This window comes from Myotis lucifugus, unplaced genomic scaffold (assembly GCF_000147115.1).
Source record: "Myotis lucifugus unplaced genomic scaffold, Myoluc2.0 scaffold_11, whole genome shotgun sequence".
Lineage (NCBI taxonomy): Eukaryota > Metazoa > Chordata > Mammalia > Chiroptera > Vespertilionidae > Myotis > Myotis lucifugus.
Window position 1 is genome coordinate 2,601,649 of NW_005871059.1, and position 22,243 is coordinate 2,623,891.

At 43.6% G+C, this 22,243-nt stretch overlaps 1 protein-coding gene and 1 pseudogene across 2 annotated transcripts in view; one reads left to right on the plus strand and one right to left on the minus strand.

The window, feature by feature from the left end:
* Positions 1–4,508, minus strand: part of HDAC2 (histone deacetylase 2) — a 29,439-nt gene extending 24,931 nt beyond the window's left edge. Inside the window, exon 1 of one of the 2 annotated variants that reach the window (XM_023750142.1) lies at positions 4,221–4,508. In XM_023750142.1, coding sequence (XP_023605910.1) covers positions 4,221–4,272 — 52 coding nt within the window. In that variant the 5' untranslated portion in view covers positions 4,273–4,508. The remainder of the gene's footprint in view (positions 1–4,220) is intronic. The other variant, XM_023750141.1, reaches the window with a different exon arrangement.
* A 283-nt stretch (positions 4,509–4,791) lies between these two features.
* On the plus strand, positions 4,792–8,843 carry LOC102435586 (annotated as a pseudogene).
* Positions 8,844–22,243: the final 13,400 nt, after the last annotated feature.

Genomic DNA, 22,243 nt, shown 5'->3' on the forward strand with positions numbered 1-22,243 from the left:
CAGTTGTATTAAAGGATATCTAGCAAAATACTTTGGCACTATCGTTATAAATAAAAGTCTAAGAAAACCTGTCAATAGTTGGCTGCCAAGTGGAATTCTTATACAGTAACCTGCTACAGTAAACTAGGAGTATATCAGTAGGCATGATCTTGGTTAACTTTTATATTCTATCTCTGTATAGTATTGAGTGCTTTTCTCTGAATCACTTCTCTCCAAACATTTTAATACACCCTATCAGATGAGGAAAAAAACAGAGCACAGACCAATTATATAAATTATGTACCCAGTTGACTCTTGAACAACGGGAGGGTAGGTGGGTTAGGAACACGGAACCCCTCCCTTTTGCAGTGGCGAATCCTCCTATAACTTCTGACGCCCCCTAAACTTAGCTATAGTACTCCCTTGGTATCTGCAGGAGACTGGTTACAAGATCCCCTCAACTGCCCCCATGCCCAATGAACACCAAAATCCCCAGAAACTCAAGTCCTCATATAAAATGACATAGAGCCTGGCTGGTGTGGCTCAGTGGTTGAGCATCAACCCATGAACCAGGTCACAGTTCAATTCCTGGTCAGGCCACATGCCAGAGTAGCAGGCTCGAGACCCAGTAGGGAGCATGCAAGAGGCAGCAGATCAATGATTCTCCCGTCATTGCTGTTTCTATTCCTCTCTGAAATCAATAAAAACCATAAAATAATAAAATAAGATGACATTGAACAATGCATATAGTCAGTTCTCTGTACCCGTGGATTTCCAACCATGGACTGAAAATACCATTTTTGATCAGTGGTTGGTTGAATCCACAGATATGGAGTACTGACTGTATTTATTGCCCTGTCGGTTAATCAGTTTCTATGTCTCTCTCTCACATCAATGTTTCTCTCCCTCGCCCCCCTCCTTTCTACTCTCTCTGAAAATCAATGGAAAAAAATATCCTTGGGTGAGGATTAAAAAAGAAAAAAGTCTGTATATAAGTGGATCTGTACAGTTCAAAGGTCAATTGTATACACATCCCTATCATATTGTATACATAGTAAAACAGGCATTTAATGTAATTGGTATCAAGTTTAAGTCAAAACAAAGAATAGTTAACACTTCTAGATTAAGGATTAAAAACATACTGTAATCATGGTCTAAACACAGCTTGGTTTACTAATTACATTTAAGTACAGAAATCACATCATTTTAAAGCCAGAAGGAAACTCAGTGACTGAATCTGTATCTTTTTACAGGTTATTGATAATCTTGGAGTATATACAACAAGATGGCCAAGTTTTAGAAATATGTTTTTGGAAACTTTGGAGCTATGAGAAATAAGAACTTCTCTTAACTTTTCCCAACGGTTAAAGGATAGCTCATTCATCAATGCCTTGAAGTTTACTTGGAACCAGCATTCCAATGATCTAAGGGTATAGTACTTAAGACACACTATAAAGTATACAGAGAAAAAAAAATACATGTCTCTAGAAGTCCCCTTCACTTGCGAGACAAACATTGTCTGTGTCACCAAGAGTGTGCCTAATGGTCCCAGTAAGCCTAAAGGTAGGATTCCTGTGGTTATAGAACTTGCTACCGCCCTCTTTTTTTAAAAACCTTTCTTCCATTTTCTGTACCAACAAATTAAAACCAGTTAATTCAGGCTAGCAGATTATTCAGGCCCTATTACTACTGATACTGCCCATTCCCAATCAATTCCATGTTGCATATATCTTCTAGTCACAGAATTCTGTGGCACAGAAGCTGCATTACTTGCATCCTCTTTCTTTACATTTACAAAAAAGAAAAAAAGGAAAAAAAACCACCACTATTGGTACCTTTATATGAAAGCTTTTGGAATTGTGCAAAGCTTAGCATACTATCACATGCTCATAATTAGCATGGTACCAATCCAATTTAATAATCTCTGCAAAATATTGTATTAGCCTTTCTCCCACAAAAACCCAAAGAATATTCCAAGTGTAAGTGACTACAAATTCCATTGTAAAAATGAACCAAGATTGAATCATATGACCAAAAACAGATAAGCTAACCAGAAATTTCCAAACATTCAATTATACAGCTGTTGGCCACCAGGTAAAGCAGTTGAATAGTTCTGCAATAAAGTACTGATTAAGTCAGAACCATGAGATTTAAATTATTTCCACTCTTCCATTCCACCTATCAAGCCTCCATCCCACCCTTGGGACCAGTGCTTGCTCCCATTTCCTCAACAGAGGCTCAACATAAATGTGTCTAGGAACCTACAGCTGTTCATAAAACCGCTACTTAAGTGTACCTCCTGGTTCTGCAGTTCAAGCCTGGTGACAAAAATCACTGTCAACAGCAACTAACAGCGGCAGAAAGAGCCTTAGCACCAGAAAGAGCCTTAGCACCAGTTCCCCATACCTTTTAAACCATTCTCCTTTACCCTAAGCTCTGACAATACCGTTTTAAAAATTAACTTACACACATGGTTATTTACTTTCCAATATGATCAGGGAATGCAAGGCCAGGGTTTTGCCAGTGACCCCAAATATGCATGAATTCTTAAAGAACGAATTTTAAGAAACTTTAATAGTTGATGTTAAAATGAAAATGTAATCCCATCGCCACTCCTCCACGATGGCGTAATTTCAAACTAACTTGTATTACAGTATTCTCAAAAAATGTTTTTAAAACACGGCTGTACTCTTTAGTATTAGTTACATTAAATATCAGATTATTTAGATTTCTTCTGCAAGATTTTAGATTTTTTCCACAAATGACACAGGTGGTTATTTTATATAAACAGGCATTAAAAGATTCATCCTTGCCCATTGAAAAGTTACAGTGTGCCCATCTTCACATTAAAGTCAGATTTATTCTGACCTAGTCCTCTAAGGTCTTTCCACCTCTATAAAACGTTGTGACTTATAATCCACCAAATGTAGGAAACAGCTTCCAAAATGTGTATTGCTTCAGACAAATCAGATAGGACTTTCAGGTCCTTTGTTAAGTTGTAGAATTCCTACTCTGGAGCGGAACTTACTACACACCATTTACCACGGTAGGTCTTTGTGAAATCTGTTAAACGGGTTACTACTCCACCACTTAGTGTAACTTAGGCTGGCTCAGAAAACAGGGCTCGGAGACTGAACAGTACAGCTCAAACTGCAAATGAGATGAGACCCTGCAATGAAAACCTGACGGTTGTGATGCACGTACAGTGAGCTCGAGCTCCCCGATCCCTTGGCACTTCCGCACCTGCCCCAAGTTTCCCTACACCGGGACTCCCACCACCGGGACACAGCCTCACAAGCAAGATGCCAGCGCTCCCCGGGACCTCCGGAGCCGGGCGCTATTTCCTGATGGAACAAAGAGCAACAAAGGAGTGGGTGGCAGCCACCCCTCCGAGGGGCAAGCCGGGACCCATCGAGTCGGATCCGCGACGCGAACAGGAACAGCTCCACCTTTCCCTCCCACCGCCCCATTTCCCGCGAAGGCTAACCCGACTCACACGCGAAAACCCTCGTTTTTACGGAGGAAGCGAGACGTCTCCATTTGAATACAGAGAAAGTGGCGCTCAAAGAACCGGCAAACAAAAGAGAGGGGATGGAGCCCACGCGAAACACCGGTGCGCGCGTGCCCCGCGCCGGGCGTGGGTCCCCGCCCTCAGCAGCCACCCGGCAGCACCGACCCGGGTCGGGGGGTCCGGGGTGAGCCCGGGGGCGGAGATCCGGAGCTCAGACCCGCCGGGGACAGGGAGGGAACCAGCCGGGGACTGGGAGGGAACCAGCCGGGACGGGGGGGCGGGGAGGACCGAAGGGGCGGAGCTCCCGCGGCCGCCGGGCTTTGTGTGGAGTCTGGGCCCGGGCAGATGTCTGGACCTGGGGGTAGGGGGTGGGTGCAGGAGACCCGAGCAGGGCACCCCCAAGCCTCCGCTCCCATGAGTGGCGGGCGGGAGCGATGCCAGGGAGGGCCGTCCCCTCCGCCACCACCACGAAGCCGGGAAGGCCGGCGCGGACCGCGCTGCCGGAGAGGGTCCCGGGAAAGCGGGGCGCCCCCCCGGCTCCCGTCGCAGAGGCCCCTGCAGCGGCTCACGGCGAAGGGGCTCCCACGAACAGGATCGGGGCCGGAACGGGTTAAGAAGCGGACGCGCTTCGACCCCTCCTCCTCCCCACCCCTCAGCACGGTGCCCACCCGCCACGGCGGCCTCCAGCCCGCGCCCCGGCCCTGCCCGCCCGCCCTGCCGGCCTCTCAACCATCGTAGTAGTAGCAGACTTTCTTTTTGCCGCCTCCCTGACTGTACGCCATGGGCTCCCCGGCCGCCGCCGCCTCCGGGCTCCTCCTCCTGCTGCTGCCGCCGCCGCCGCCGCCCCGGCTCCGCGGGGAGAGAAAAGGGCTGTGGCTTAAGTGGGGGCGGCCGTCTCGCGGGGGGGGGAGGACGGGCCCGAGGGAGGAGAGGGTGCCGGAAGGGCTCGGTACGGCCGGGCGGAGGGGCCGAGAGCGCGGAGCGGGGGAGGCCGCGGCGCCAACTCGCGACACTGGGGAGGGGGAAGGGGCGAACCACCTCCGGAGGCGAAGGGGAGATGGGAGGCGTCCACTGTGGCTTCCACGGGGAAGGAAGGGGCACGACTAGAGAAAAAGGCCCCTTCAGTCTTCAAGCACGAGGCCTTCTAATAAATAACAACTTGAAGAAGGACGGGGCAAATACAGTCTTCGAATTGGAAAAAAAGAGCAGGCTTTCGCTTTTCAAGGAGATGAAAAGGAGCATGGAGCGGGTGGCTGTCCTCCCCTTCAGATCTGCGCACAGTGGTTGCGCCTATCTCGAGCATGCGCAGTCGGGGGGCTTTCCCCAACTGTAGCCGGGGCCGCCCAGGCCCCCTCCGCGCAGTCCCCGGCGTCCCCGCCCCCACTGTCGCGAAGCTCCCGCCGGAACCGACCACGTGCCGCCCGCAGGCCGGGGTGGGACGGCTTTGGCACGGCTTCCGGCACCCACCTCCCCGCCAGTCTACAGCCTGGGGCCCTTCTATGGTAGGTCGCCTCGATTTCCTCATTTATTCATTTCTTTTTTTTTTTTTTCTTCTTTCTTTTCTTCTCACCAGTGCGTGCTCCGAGGTCCTGAGGTCCCGGGTAAGTGACATCACAGACGGTGAGGAGAAGAGCGCGCCGCCTGGATTTGAATGAGCGCCTGTGGACGCCTTTCTGCGCGAGGCACGGCCCGAGCGTGTGCTTTTATGATGTGTTTCCCTGATCCCTAGTTATAGTAGAACGCCTGTTAGCTCATTTGAGACTTCCAACAGCTCTGAGACGTTTGATTTCTATCCCTTCTTTATAAACTGGGATGAAGGAACTTGGTCCTCGCAACTGTTGATGGTCCGGGGTTTGAATTCAGTCTTTCTCCCAAACCCACACACCCTGCAGTAATACACTGCGCCGCTGCCGCTGCCGGGACGCCGGAGACCAGAGCCGAGAGCTAAGAGAACGATGTGCAAAGCTCACGGAAAGGTGTGAATACCTGTGTTCAAGTCAACGTTCATCAAGCACCTGCGTTAGGCCAACCACCTTGTAGGTGGGGGGGTGGGCCGCTGACAGTCTTGAGTGTAGCACACTTATTCCAACTGTATCATTCACGATTTTCTCCAAATACATATTATACTATACCCCCCCCCCCCACCACCACCACCACCAATTACAAAGAAAAAAAAAAGCCTTGTTGAAGCAGGAACCATTTGGAGTCACTAAAAATATTTATTTTGCTATTTGACTTCAAAATCCCTAAGATGGTCACACTTAAAAGAGCAATTTCCCCCCAAGAAATTTAGGAAAAGTAAATCCAGGATAATCCTTTACCCACCTCCCTCCAAGTCTGTATTTTAAAAAATATATATTTTATTGATTTTTTACAGAGAGGAAGGGAGAGGGATAGAGAGTTAGAAACATCGATGAGGGAGAAACATCCATTAGCTGCCTCCTGAACACCCCCTACTGGGGATTGAGCCTGAAACCCGGGCATGTGGCCTTGACTGGAATCGAACCTGTGACCCTTCAGTCCACAGGCCGATGCTCTATCCACTGAGCCAAACCGGTCAGGGCCAAGTCTGTATTTTTAACAAGCATTTCAGGTAACTGATGCAGTTGGTATAGAAGCCACAGTGTGAGAGACATTGGCTTAGAGGTAAGAGTTAATTACATGGTATTGACTTTTTAAAATTTATTTTTACCAATATAGAACATTTTTAAAAAATCAAACTTATTTCACAGCAGACCCTGTCCCAACCTTCTACACAATCAATTTCTACTCTGCAGATACTTCTTATCTTTTAGCTCTCCTGAGATTTATCTTCATATTTCTTAGTAACATCCTTATACTATTATTTCTTTGTGTGTGTGTGTGTGCAATTTTTTTTTTTCATCTGGGAGTAATTGATTTTTTACAGCTTGGTCTATTGTTTTACTACTTCCTATAAGAAATCAACTATATATTTATACTCTAATACCCTCTCATAAACATTATTTTTTTATCTTCCATCCCTCAATATATAGATATCACCTTACTTAGATAAATCACAATTCATTATATTATGACTGTACCAATTATTCATAATTGATAAATTAGCAATATTAATACATTTTGCTTCCTTTCCTATGCTTTCTTTTTTTCTCTATCCAGTCCAAAATCAACTTGGTATATTCTGAGAATAGAATTAAGTTAATTTAGTAGAAACTGATGTTCTTCTCAGGGTCAATATAGTGAATTCTGAAAATGAGACTTCCACCCTCCCCTCAAGTCTGTTTCCTGTGCCCCTATGTGGAGGTTGTACCCCTTTAGCTCAACACTTGCCCAGTTACAGTTGCCCACAACTTCTCATTAGAATAGAGTTTCAGGAGAGGAGGGACCAGGTCTGTCCTGCACATGATTGTATCTAGTGCCTATGACTGGGGACAAGTCACTTAAACTTTTTAAAATCTGATTTGCCTTACCTGTAAAATGGGGCCATATTACTTAGACAATAAGTTCTCATATGAATATTGAGTAACTCAAGAAATATGGAATAGTTTTTAAGGAGTAAAGAACTATATGAATATATTATTATGATTAATCTGTTATAGTAATAACAATTATTAGTATTATTGTTTTCATAAACAGCACTTAGCCTTGAACTTGTGAGAACAACTTGGACACATTTTGATTGGTTGAGGAACTTGTTATTTTGTTTATTATTTAATACTTTTAAACAACAGAAACAAATTATTTTACCCTTCAAAACTTGCTTTGGCCCGGCCAGCATGGCTCAGTGGTTGAGCATTGACCTATGAACCAGGAGGTTATGGTTTGATTCCCAGTCAGGGCACATGCCTGGGTTGCAGGCTCAATCCCCAGTGTGGGGTGTGCAGGAGGCAGCCGATCAATGATTCTCTCTCATCATTGATGTTTCTGTCTCTCTCTCCCTCTCCCTCTCCCTCTCTGAAGTCAATAAAAGTATATTTAAAAAACTAAAATAAAATCACAATGCTTTGCCTGAAGCCGGTCCATCCTTGCTGCTTGACACAGTCGCTGCAGGGAAGAAACATCTGCACAGCATATGTTTCAAGGGACCTGGTGTATATGGCATACTGTTCTTAATATGTTTGCTCCCCTTCTTGGCGCTATGTGTTTTAACCAAGGTCACCTCTCCGAGAAAGGTTGTTTCCCCAGGTAGGGATTTTTCCCTGAAGTTAGGGAGGGAATAAAACCCCTTAACTAAGTGCCAGGCGGGTAGTTAATCACTTTAACTACGAACAATGACACTTAAGCTACATAATCTTTACTCCCTGGAATGGAGATAAGAAACGCCCTAACCTTTGGAATAGAAATTGATAGGATTAAAATCAACTGGTATAAATACAGATGTAACAAGACAATCAAACACAGAACCGAATGAGTCGTTGGCGTGGCCCGCACAGTTCTCCAGTTGCTGGGCGGAGGGCTCCAGTCTGAGCGGTGATGGCGGCGGCAGTGGCAGCGGGGGCTGCATGTGGTCGGGGCTCCGGGCCGGGGCCGCGGTGCCATCTTGTGCCCGGGGCGGGGAGGCCGGGGAGGGGGCCCCGGGGGCGCAGGGGACTACGGTAACAGCCTGGAGTCTGAGGAACTGGAGCCTGAGGAGCTGCTGCTGGAGCCCAAGCCAGAGCCCGAGCCTGAAGAGGAGGAGGAGGAGCCGGGACTGGTCGAGGGGGACCCGGGGGACGGCACCATTGAAGACCCGGAGCTGGAAGCGATTAAAGCTCAAGTCAGGGAGATGGAGGAAGAAGCTGACAAGCTAAAAGAGCTGCAGAACGAGGTGGAGAAGGAGATGAATATGAGTCCACCTCCAGGCAATGCTGGCCCAGTGATCATGTCTATTGAAGAGAAGATGGAGGCTGATGCCCGTTCCATCTATGTTGGCAATGTGGACTATGGTGCAACAGCAGAAGAGCTGGAAGCACACTTTTATGGCTGTGGTCCAGTCAACCGTGTTACCATCCTCTGTGACAAATTTAGTGGCCATCCCAAAGGGTTTGCATATATAGAGTTCTCAGACAAAGAGTCAGTGAGGACTTCCCTGGCCTTAGATGAATCCCTATTTAGAGGAAGACAAATCAAGGTAATCCCAAAACGAACCAACAGACCAGGGATCAGCACAACAGACCGGGGTTTCCCACGAGCCCGATACCGATACCGTGCCCGGACCACCAACTACAACAGTTCCCGAGCTCGATTCTACAGTGGTTTTAACAGCAGGCCCCGGGGTCGTGTCTACAGGGGCCGGGCTAGAGCGACTTCATGGTATTCCCCTTACTAAAAAAAGTGTGTATTAGGAGGAGAGAGACGAAAAAAAGAGGAAAGAAGGAAAAAAAAAAAAGAAACAGAAGATGACCTTGATGGAAAAAAATAATAATAATAAAAAAAAAGCTGAAACCGGTTTGGCTCAGTGGATAGAGCGTAGGCCTGCGGACTGAAAGGTCCCAGGTTTGATTCTGGCCTGTCAAGGGCATGTACCTGGGTTGCAGGCACATCCCCAGTGGGAGATGTGCAGGAGGCAGCTGATCGTGTTTCTCTCTCATCGATGTTTCTAACTATCTCTCTCCCTTCCTCTCTGTAAAGAATCAATAAAATATATTTTTTAAAAAACAAAAACGTTGTGAAAAAAAAAAAGATATACTGTGAAGGGGGGAAAATCCCATAACTAACTGCTGAGGAGGGACCTGCTTTGGGGAGTAGGGGAAGACCCAGGGTGTGGGGCAGGGGGCTGCTTATTCATTCTGGGGATTCGCCATGGACTCGACTCAGCTGCGCAAGCTGCTCCCACTGTTTCCCTGTTCCACTTCACCCCTTTGGGAGCTGCTAAAGGGTAGGTGGGCATGGATGGTGGGAGGGATTTTTTTTTAAACCCAGGGCTCTGGAAGGACACCAAACTGTTCTGCTTGTTATCTTCCCTCCATCTTCCTCACTTTCACAGTACCCTCCTGCCTGCTCCTGTCCTGCCAGGTCAACCAGCCACCCCACCCCTCTTTTCTGGCTCCCTGTTCCTTCAGATTGCCTGGTGATCTATTTTGTTTCCTTTTGTGTTTCTTTTTCTATTTTGAGTGTCTTTCTTTGCAGGTTTCTGTAGCCGGAAGATCTCCGATCCGCTCCCAGAGGCTCCAGTGTAAATTCCCCTTCTCCCTGGGGAAATGCACTACCTTGTTTTGGGGGGTTTGGTGACTTTTTTTGTTTTTCAGTTTTGTTTTTTTTCCCTTTGCTTTTTTTTTTTCCCCTGGAGGGAATGGGAGGAAGTGGGCACAGGGAGCTGGGAGGTGGATTTTGTTTATTTTTCTAGCTCATTTCCAGCGGGTGGGAGTTTTTTAAAAATGTGTCATGAATAAAGTTGTTTTTGAAAATAATAAATAAATAAATAAATAAAACACAGAACCCGGCTGGAGATCCTGGATAGAACCAGGCAAGAGAACCCAACCATGCTGATCAACTGAACGCTGCCTCCGTGTCATTCATTCCTTCTTCGCCAACTCCGCCCACACCTTTGGGAACCCCTGGACCTGCTGGGGCTGGACCCCAACAGATGGCGCCCACCTTTGGGAATCCCTGGACCTGCTGGGGCCAGACCCCAACGATGCTTAAAAAAAAAACAAAACAAAAAACTTGCTTTGGAGAAGTTTAATCCAGTGGTAAGAGCTGGCCATAAGAATTATGTGCCTAAACATCTATAATTAGCTTTAGATCAACAAAGGTAAACATAGAATCAGTTACTAAACCTATTAACAAGCTCTACGCTTCACTTACTGTTTCAAACTTGTCTCTATCAAACCTTTTCACCATTAGAAAAAAAAGGAAGTTTTAGATAATATTGAAGAATGCAAGTTGAGAGCATGGTTCATTCATAGAATGCTTAATTGAGGATTGTCTTTATTCTTAAACTATTTTTCTTTAGTTCCTGCTCTGTCTATATGAACTTATTTTTCCAGTTCTGAGATTATTCAGTTAAATGACCTGTTAAGCATAAATGGATTATTTAGAAATAGGACTCTAGTCATGCACCACTTAACAATGGGGATATGTTCTGAGAAATGCGACATTAAGCAATTTCATGGTTATGGGAACATCATAGAATGCACATACACAAAAGTAGATGGTGTACACATATAGTATACTACACACCTAGGCTAGCTATATGGTGTAGCCCAGTGGTCGGCAAACTCATTAGAGCCAAATATCAACAGTACGTCTTCAAAATAGACTCGCCCAGGCTGAAAACCGATTTTTGCGCATGGGCCACGAAGTTTCAATCGCACTGTAGGCTCGCCTGCACGTGGTATTTTGTGGATAAGCCACACTCAAGGGGCCAAAGAGCCACATGTGGCTCGCGAGCCGCAGTTTGCCGACCACGGGTGTAGCCTATTGCTCCTAGGCTACAAACCTGTACAGCATGTTACTGTGTAAAAACACAATTAAGTAAAGCACAAGAGACGCGGTAAACATGAGCTGTAAGAAGCTGTTGCCAGTGCAACATGTATACTGTTTTCTAGCAAATATTTTTTTCACAAGTAGAGAGAGTACACTATAAAGTAAGGGTTAAAAGTATACTGTAGTAAAAACATTAACCAGTAACATAGTTACATGTTATCATTAACCAGTATTGTGGAATGTATATAATTTATGTGCTATACTTTTATATGACTGGCAAACATTAGGTTTTTTTTTTTACACCAGCATCACCACAAACATGTGAGTAGTGCATTGTACTATGATGTCACTAGGTGATAGGAATTTGTCAGCTCCATTCAACCAAGGATATGCTTTTTATTGATTTGAGAGGGAGGAAGGGGGAGAGAGAAACATCGATGTGAGAGAGAAACAGCCATCAGTTGCCACCATATACACCCCAACCAGGGATTGAACCCGAAACCTAGGTATGTGTCCTGACTAGGAATCAAACTTGTGACCTTTTGGATGTACGGGATGACGCTTCAATCAACTGAGCCACCTGGCCAGGGCAGCTCCATTATAATCTTATGGGACCCCTATATGTAGCTCCATTGTTGACCCAAATGTTATGTGGTGCATGGCTATTTAGAAGCCGATTGCCTCAGCTTACGTTAAAATTAAACCCTGCTACCAACTGCTGCAGATCATTTAATTTTTAGTTGTTACAGAAGAATTATATAAGCTTGTTTCTACTCTAAAGAAATTTAAATTTCTTAGTGTTAAATTCTACATAGCAGTTATACAACATAATACAGAAATTAATACAGAATGTAATACAGAAGCACAGTGCCTAGTGTGACTGCCTCCACTTTACTGCCTGTTAATGAGGAAGACTTGGGAAGGTATTTGCAGGCTAAATACCAGAAAGTAGGTTTAATGATAGACACCAGAACAGTGTACTGGTGGTTGTAACTTTCCTCCAAGTGGCGAGACTCCTTCACCATGTTGGAGGTGCTGTCAGCCTGTGCTCTCAGACTTAAGTCAGTCCCACTAGGAAGCCCTAACAATTGTAATCAACACTTTCTTTCTAGAGACATCCTATTCACTCCCATCACTGTACTTCTTGTGTGGAAACCAGGCATTAATTTCTCCACTTCCAAGATCACACTAACACCTTGTTGTTGTCATAAGAGACTTTCAAGTGTTTAAGGAACCACCAATAGATCACAAAGCCCTCTGATGACTGTGGAAATCTCTCTGAAATAGGGTCACCCTTAGTTACTTAGAGGAACTCCCTGGAGCAGCGGTTCTCAACCTGTGGGTCTCGACCCCTTTGGGGTTGAACGACCCTTTCACAGGGGTCACCTAAGACCATTGGAAAACACAGATATAATTGCATATTGTTCTTGTGATTAATCACTATGCTTTAATTATGTTCAATTTGTAACAATGAAATTAGGGGTCACCACAACATGAGGAACTGTATTAAAGGGTCGCAGCATTAGGAAGGTTGAGAACCACTGCCCTGGAGGGATAACTAACTCATTTATGTGCACTCCAAAAAGATGGAGTTCTCCTCCATTCACAGGCCTGAGTTGTTATAGATGATAGACTTGCCCTAAATGGCAGATTCTGAACCATCCCTGCTATATCCACCTGTACTTGGATTAATGCCTCAGACCAAGTAGAAAGGTCAAATCAAAGCTTTAAGGAGAAAGCCATTGGCTTTCTAAGGTAGACCCTGATGGATTATGGGATTTCAGGAATCTGAGGGACATGATTGAAGTCAGTACTGCAGATTGACCTCATCCTGCTGCTTGGCTATTGTTGTTAGTGCCTTAAAAAATGCCCCATGAGACACATGGGATGAAGCTCTGTTAGATTGGTCAGAGTGGTCAACAGAGTCATATTTCCACATGAAAATTTCAGTTCTGCCAAGAATGTGTGGGGTGGATTATTTGAAGAGGAAGGTCTGTCGTGCCTTGAATGTTCCTACACATTCTTGCTGAATATGCCAGATCATGAGGTTTCTCTGTCAACTGACACTGAGCAGTTTCTGTAGCTAGTCACGTAGACAGCTAAGTAGGTCAAGGTGACCATATCACAACTGTCATGTCACTGTCTGCGCTTAGGGGAAGGGAAACTGGCTTGTTCGCTGCTTGCTCGAGAAGTCTGACCCCTTGGTCCTGGATTTCTCTTGTGTAGTGCAACCCACTCTGTGTGTAGGTGTCATCTTTGTCCACTACATATTCCCAGTAGGACTTGGGAGCAGGAGGAACTGACACAAATATGTTCATGTTCATTCCTCTTGCTGTGCTGTGAGCAATGAAGTACTTTGTCTCTGACTCAGGAGTGTCGAGACTTCAGCCAGATTCCATGAAACTAGCACAATAACTTACTAGCTTGCAAGAAGGGATAAAAATCTGAAATGCTTCACCGTTTGTCACAACAGAATTCCAAAGCATTGTCAGCAATGAGAAATATGTCCTTATACTGCGAACCCACAGAGATTGTATTTCCATCTCTGGGTAAATCCTAGGTTGTTCTTCATGATCATAGGGGAATAAAGGCAAAAATTCCTAGGAAACTGCACATTAGTTTTGGACAGGATTTACTGGAAAACTCCATCAGACTAGTAGTAGTAGAGAAAAATGGATATGCTCTTATTTGTGCTGATTTTTTTAGTGTTTGTTTTTGTTTGTTTTTATAATCTTCACCTTGAGGATATTTTTTCCATTGATTTTTAGAGAGAATGGAAGGGAGAGGGAGAAACAGAGAGAAACACCAATGTGAGAGACACACATCGATTGGTTGCCTCCCACAGGCCCCTGACCAGGGGTGGGAGCCTGCAACCGAGGTTTGTCCCTTGACCGGAATGGAACCCGGGACCCTTTGGTCCGCAGTCCGACACTATATCCACTGAGCCATACTGGCTAGGGCTATCAAACCTGCTTTAATTTAATCACTGCTTTAAAGGCTCTATCTCCAAATAAAATCACATCAGGAGTGCTGGGGGGGAGGGCCTCAGTATATTAGTTTTATGGGGACATAATTCAGCCCATCACAGGAGGAAACATTTATCTTCAGATTTGGGGTAACTGATGTTAATGTAAACAAGTCTCACTTTGTTCTAAGATTAATCCAGGCTCTGTAACATAAAATAGCCTCATCTATGTTGTAATACTTTATAAAATATACCACCAAACTTCCCTTAAAACTTCCTACCTTGGTCAGCGTTCTTGGTTGCCATTTCTGGTTATCATAAGCATAAAAGAATGTATTAGAAGGGTATAGAGAGCTGACAAAATTGATGGGAAAGCAAAAACTGGAACAGGCTTGGAAAGTTAACGGAATCAACAGATTTAAGACAAGTAAGACACAGCTAAATATCTTTATGTGAGGGGTTTGGTTACAGTGTTCCTTTCTCAAGGGAATTGGAAACTCACTGCTAGTACCACCACTCCCAGCTGCAGACCTTGGAGTCAGCTGCCACTGTCCACCAGTGGCACACACTGCCCCTTCCTGCTCTGTGTATTCACTTCAGGATAAAAGCCCTGGGCAGGAGCGTGCAATAAACAGTTCTTAGGTCATATACATCAGCTGTCAGGAATTAATAGAAGCACGTATCTGGCCTTTTGGGTGGGAGATGGGAGCTTGACTTCCATTGAAATGCACCAATGATACTGCCCCCAAATAAGTAGAGGGTAAAAGTGCTGGTCAGCCAAAAAATGTACACCTTTGATATTTGTGTTTTTTTTTTGGTTGTTAATCCTCACCTGAGGATATTTTTTCCATTGATTTTTAGAGAGAATGAAAGGGAGGGGGAGAGCAAGAGAAAGAAACATCAGTGTGAGAGAGACAAATCGATTGGTTGCCTCCTGCACGTGCCCCTGCCCTGATGGGCTGGGGATGAAGCCTGCTACCAAGATATGTGCCCTTGACCCGAATCAAACCAACAACCCTTCAGTCCGCAGGCCCATGCTCTAACCACTGAGCAAAATTGGCTAGGGCTGATATTTGCTTCTTGATACAAATGGCTGATAATTCTGATGGTTTTCTCTGTCTTATACTGCAAGGCTTATCTTTATTTTCATAAAATAACTACTGTTTATCTCATAGACATCAGATTCTACTTAGGTCATGTGATGGTTAATTTTATGTATCAACTTGGCTAGGCCTCAAGGTGCCCAGATATTTGGTTACACATTATCCAACGTGTTTCTATGAAGGTATTTCTAGATGGAATTACCATTTGAATCAGTAGATTGAGTAAAGCAGATTGCCCTTCCTAATGTAGATGGGCCTTATTTAACCAGGTGAAGGCCTGAATAGAATAGTGACCTCTTCCTGAGCAAGAGGAAAGTCTGCCAGCAGATGGCCTTCAGACCTTAACTGCAATGTTGACTCTTGGTGTCCAGCCTTGTGGCCTTTGGACTTGGAGGACATCAGTAATTCCCTGGGTTTCTAGCCTAATGACCCACCCTATTGATTTTGGATATGACCACTTCGTAATTGCAAGAGCTAGTTTCTTTTTCTATAAATCTCTTTCTATAAATAAACACATCTTGTTTATTCAGTTTCTCTGAATTGTATTAATACAGTTGAGTTAATAAAGATGGATACTCTGTCACTGAAGAATAAATTGTGACCTGCATAGCTAAAATCTGGTGCACTACAGCTCTCCTATGTTAAAACTTTCTATATATCTTTATTGTTGAAAGTATTACATAGATCCTTCTTTTCCCCCTATAACCCTCTTTCAGCCGGCTCCTGTCCCCCTACCTCCCCACCCCAGGCACTCACTACCCCATTATCTGTGTCCACGGGTTACACATATATGCGTACAAGTTCATTGGTTGATCTCTTCCTACTCCCCTCCCCTGCCTTCCGTCAAAACTTTATTTAAGCTATTAGGATACCATAGAAACTAAGGAAGAAAATAACTGAATAGCTAATTCATGTATTTTGCTGAGTTTCCTTTTACACTGTATCTCCAAGTAATTTAAAAGTACTTAGAACGGGCAATAAAGATTTTTGCTATTTCAAATGGAAAATTATTCAGTATTTTTATAATAAAGATCCACCAGAATTTAGCTTTGCTCATTTTATTCTATTAGACAAAACTTTTCATTAAATTACTTCTTTTATTACTCACTGCTTTCCATTACATTACTTGCATGCACTCATTGATTAAGTAGAATTGAAGCAGGGTTAATTATTAATCTTACTTTTATTTCTTCATTTAATTGTTATTCTACTAAAATTTTAAATAACAGGAAATGCCTAATATTGTAGATTCCCTAAAAGTTAATTTGCAAATTGAACTTTGGTATATTAAAATTAAATTTTAAATCATTTAGAGAATAACCTTGATAGAATTTTTTGATTATGAAAGTGCTTGCCCTGGCTTACTTGGTGCCTAGCAAAATTCTAATAAATTTTTCTTTCTTCCTTTTCCTTCCTCCTTCCTTTCCTTTTCTATTTTTTTTTTTTTGGAAGTGTCTATACTTTCAAGATTATTTTGCTGAAACACAAATATAATCCTAGAATGGTTTCTATAATGTGAGTTTTTGTGGATTTTATGACTTTTAATCCCTACATATTTGAAATGTATTCTTCTGGGGGGAAAATGTTGAACCTTATATGTGATAAAAGTATTCTATTTTTCAAATTAAAATATGTTTAACAACAACTTACAATTGTCTGATTAATGTTCTCATTGAAATGTTAGACAAAAGAACTGTGCTATTGATAACATACAGGCACTGGGAGTACAGTGATTCTCTCTTGGCAGCACAGTCACTTTCTGTCTCATACTGTCCCTACCTTACGATCTCTGAAACAGGTGGTTAGAGTGTCATCCTGATATGCCAAGGTTGTGGGTTTGATCCCTGGTCAGGGCACATACAAGAATCATCCAATGAATGCACTAAGTGGAATAACAAATCTCTCTGTCTCTCCCCTCCTTCCCTCCTCCCTCCCTCCCTCCCTCCCTCCCTTTCTAAAATCAATAAAATAAAAATTAAAAAATAAAACTGTAAATATATACTGCTTTAAATTTGCCTTTCCACTCCCAATAATCTATAATAATAAAAGCGTAATATGGTAATTCGGCCAGAGGTCCTTCCGGATGACCTTCCGGATGAAGCCGGGGCTGCTAGGGAAGCCCGGGTCTTGGGTGCCAGAGGGAAGCCAGTGCTGGCAGCCTAGAGAAGGAAGGCCTACTCTTGCACGAATTTTGTGCATTGGGCCTCTAGTTTCTATATAAATAAATGCAAAAACATTCCATAAATAAGATAAGATTTGTTTAAACAAACATCTATTAGGTTTTCAAAAATCTTTGGCTTTTATAACATAGTGTATTCTTTAGATATTTATGCATTTTTTAATATTTACCTTAAAGAGTTTTTGATATATAATTTTCTATGTTTGGGTCCATTATAATTATAAAACTGTCTTTATGAGCATAGGGGGAAATTGTAGCTATAGTTTTTGTCTGTCAACCTCCTCTTTTCTTCTTTCTTCGAGTTCTTGGGGTAAACTGTATCCCGTAACATTCTACTCTGCCCCTCCACCCTGGGCCATGATCTTGGTTGTAAATTACATACATGGCTTTCTCTCCCCTCCTCTGCCCCCCCCCCGCCCCGCCCAACCAGGTATGTGTTTGTGATTCAAACTGAACCAGTATCCCCCCAGACATTGCTGATAGTGCAAATTGAGAGACTTATTCTATTTCAGTGGTTTTCCCTGGCCTTAAGGAGAGGGCTGTTGGTAGAGAGAACAACTGAGAAATATAAAGACGAGTAGAAAAATGATGGATAATAGGAAGGCAGGCAGGCAGGAAGGAAGGAAATAAAGAAAGAAAGAGGAAAGAAGGAAAGAATAAAGGAAGAAAACATTTAAGCCTCTAGCCATGTCTGAGAGTTAGAACTACCCTCAGGACGCCCCAGTTATCTGAACCAATAAATGACCATTTTTGGCTTAAACTAGTTGATTTGGATCTCTGTCATTTATAACCAAAACAGCCTTGATAGTACATAAAGCATTATTTAAAAAACTAATAAAAATTCTTGTCAACACATTATTTTAATAGCTACAAACACATTTGTTTCCTGTCACGTCCACTATTTTAAAAACATAGAATTTCTGCTCTCAAGATTGCATGGTTTATCACTAGTCTCTACCTAGCTAAACATCTAACTTTTTAGGAATACTGAACTTTAAGATAACATGATTTTTTTCAGAAACTAAAATTGGATTAGATATCGGAAAAGTTGGTATGTTTTTACATCTCCAAATGTTTATTCTATAACTAGGGGCCCGATGCACAAAATTCGTGCATGGCGGGGGGGCAGGGGGGGGGCGGTTCCCTCTGCCCGACCTGCACTCTCTCCAATCTGGGAGCCTTCAGGGGAGCCCTCTCCAATCCAGGAGTTTCTGTCTGTCTTTGCAATCATATGAGTGAATTGTCTGAGACCCCAACCCAGTTTGGTTTTGTGCTCACAGAATAGTAGAGGTCTTTTTTTTTCTCTTTGCTCCATTGGTGGAGATTTCCTAGAAGTTGCAGGATATCTTCCCTTTAATTTTTCCTCGACACTGACTTTACTTATGTCTCTCACCTTTGCTCTCCCTCCATCCCCCACCTGCAACAGTAACTTGCTCCAGGCTGACTTTGCTCTAGTGCAGCAGTTCTCAACCTGTGGGTCGTGACCCCTTTGGGGGTCGAATGACCCTTTTACAGGGGTCACTAAGACCATCAGAAAACACATATGTAATTACATGTTGTTTTTGTGATTAATCACTATGCTTTAATTATCTTCAATTTGTAACAATGAAAATACATCCTGCATATCAGATATTTACATTACGATTCATAACAGTAGCAAAATTACAGTTATGAAGTAGCAACGAAAATAATTTTATGGTTGGGGGTCACCACAACATGAGGACCTATATTAAAGGGTCGTGGCATTAGGAAGGTTGAGAACCACTGCTCTAGTGTCTAGGAGATCCTGCAACGCATCTGCCACCAGAACTACGATTCCCAGAATTCCTGGTGCTCCCTGCGCTTTTGGTTTTCGCTTCCGGTCCAGGGGCTGCAAGGACTGGGAACTTCAGCTGCCCCCAGGCCGGGCTGACAGGACCAGACACTCAAGTGGTGTCCCTGGGACCCCGGCCGCTCGGCGCCTGCGTGCATAGGCCCAGAGCGGCCAGGGGGACAGGAACGCTCTCCGTGTCATCATGGCGATGCCGAGGGCGTTCCCGCCCCGCCCCCAGCTGCTCTGTGCCTGTGCATGCATGTGTGCGCTGCCCACAGGCCCGCCATCTTTGTTGGGTTAATTTGCATACTCACTCCTGATTGGCTGTGGGCGTTGTGAAGGGATGGTCAGTTTACATATTTGTCTATTATTAGTATAGATATTCTTTTAAATGTTTCTGAGTGAAATGAAAATATGGTTTCAATTATGAAAATTCAATTTATGCCCAGCCAGCCTGGCTTAGTGGTTGAGCGTAGACCTGTGAACCAGGAGGCCAGGGTTCAATTCCTGGTCAGGACACATGCTTGGGTTACTGGCTTGATCCCCAGTGTGGAGCGTGCAGGAGGCAGCCGATCAATGATTCTCTCTCATCATTGATGTTTCTATCCCTCTCTCCTTCTCCCTTCCTCTCTGAAATCAATAAAAATATTTTTAAAAAATATATTTTATTGATTTTTTACAGAGAAGAAGGGAGAAGGATAGAGAGTTAGAAACATCGATGAGAGAGAAACATCAATCAGCTGCCTCCTGCACGCTCCCCAGTGGGGATGTGCCCGCAACCAAGGTACATGCTCTTGACCGGAATCGAACCTGGGACCCTTGAGTCCGCAGGCCGACGCTCTATCCACTGAGCCAAACCAGTTCAGCCAATAAAAATATTTTTAAAAATTCAATTTAGTCATAGTTTTTCAAGAACACATATTATGCAAAAAGACTGTTACGTAACTTTGCTTTGAAGTTGCACTTTTCCTATTCATGAGAACTTGCCCAGTTGTATTTTCATCATCTAAACACACAACTGTTGTACAGGGCTAAGAAAGTGTGATTGGCATCATCTTGTAAACTTAACATACACAAACGGTTACATCTCTTACTTTTTCCCCCCTTTCTAATTTGAAGACTTACATGCCATATTTAGTAGGGAGCAAAATGTCTCCACCTTTACATCTCTCCTCCGAAATTGCCCAAGACCTGGGAGATGACTGACTTCAGAGGTTAGTCCTGGCAATAGAGAAGGTACTGAAATCTGCAATAGCTCTTCATTGCCACAAGATGTCAGAGAAGGAAGAGCTTGCACAGTCTGCCTGACCACCCACCCTCAGTTAAACCGGCATCCCTGCTGGTCTACTGTACAGAAAAGTAATTCACTGTCCAGAATCTGTGACATCCCTATGTGGTTTGTTCTCATTCCCTGAGTGTCACCCACTTTCCCCCAAAATACAGCCATCCTATGAGCGTTGCTGAATTCAGAGACCCTTCTAGGAGTAAGTATTGTCTGTGCCCAAACTAGCTGTATCCCAGAACACTTAGGTCCTTCTCTTCTTTTAGGGGGTTGGAGAGAGCTTTATATTTTCATAAGATTTTAAACTGTCAGAATAGTTGCGAGGATAGTATAAGAAACTTCTGTGTACCGTTTTCCCAGACTTGCCAATTATTATTCACATACACATTTTTTTCTGAACCATTTACAAGTAGACATTGCTTTACATAACCAGAGTGGAGTTATCAAAATTAGGAGAGATGATATTTATAAATACTATTATTTACTCCAAAGTCAATACTAAAATTTCTAAAACTATCATATTTTATAGTTAATTTCCTCCAGTTTAAGAGCAAATCCAGGATTATGTGTGACATTTAGCTGTGATGTCTGTTTAATCTACTTTAATCTGGAATAGTTCTTCAGCCTTTTTCTTGATCTTGTCATTCTTGAAGAGTACAACCCAGTTATTTTATAGAATGTCATTTTTCTTTAAGTTTATATGATGTTTCTCATTATTAAATTGAATTTCTTCTTGTTGTTGAAATACCACTGAAGTGAGGTTGTATCTTTCTTAGTGCATCACATCAGGAGGCACATGATATTTATTTTTCCCAGTTAGTGGTCAAGTTAACTGGTTCGCTAACTTGGTTAAGGTGGTGTCCACCAGGTATTGCCACTGCAGTTTTTATTTTTTCCCTTGTAAATACAGTGGTAAATAATTTGTGGGGAGATACTTTGAGGTCCTCCATGTGCTTGCTTAGTGTTTCTCACAGCATGGTGGCTGGATTCTAAGAATGAACATACCAAGAAAACAGAGTAGAAGAACTTGATATTTTATGATCATGCCTCAGAAGTCCCAGAACTTCACTTTTAAAGCACGTTCTTGGATGAGGCAATTACAAACATGCACCCCCAATTCAAGGCTGGGGGACACAGAACTCACTATTCGATGGGAGGAACATCAAGGGCGCATTTCAGAAAAACATTAAGGACTGACAGTGTTAGCCACACTAGGTAACACCATGCCTACTGAACCAGCCCTTTTCTCCCAACAGTATCACCCCTCCCATTGTGTCCAGTCTAATTGTAGGCCTCTGTGAACCCTATTAAGATTGGAGTTCTCACCCTAGTTGGTTTGGCTCAGTGGATAGAGCATCGGCCTGTGGACTGAAGGGTCCTAGGTTTGATTCTGGTCAAGGGCACATACCTGGGTTGTGGGCTCGATCCCCAGTAGGGGCATGCAGGAGGCAACGGGCCAATGATGCTCTCTCATCATTAATGTTTCTATCTCTCTCTCCCTTTTCCTCTCTGAAATCAATAAAAATATATTTAGAAAAAAAGAATTGAAGTTCTCAGAGGAGCCCTGGTCTTAACTCCAGTGGATTTGTTGGGGACAGTCATTTGTGTGACTCTTGCTACCATCCAACACAGCCATCCAGGATAGCCACCCAGATGAGAGGTGGCATATTCCTCTGAGCCCTGTTGGCAAGGAACACACGCAAAGAAAGACCCTCATCCTGCCCTCAATTCCAGAGCCACTTACAAGCAGTGTTGGGCTTTATAACCTCCTTGTCTTCAGTTCCCTTTGCACACCACTTTTATACTGTGGTCCTGGGATATGTACATATCTAATAATAGTTGATTTCTTCCAGCTCCTTTTCTCAGCGCCGTCTAAGTTTCATACTGTAAGATTCCTAAATCAGTGGAAACTTTTGGAGTCTGACTCCAGTCTCTATGTTCTATTCCTTGAATAGGCTGAGACTTGAAATGTTCTACTAGTGAGGAATGTTCAGCAGCTGTGGAGATGAGGGCTTGGAGGAT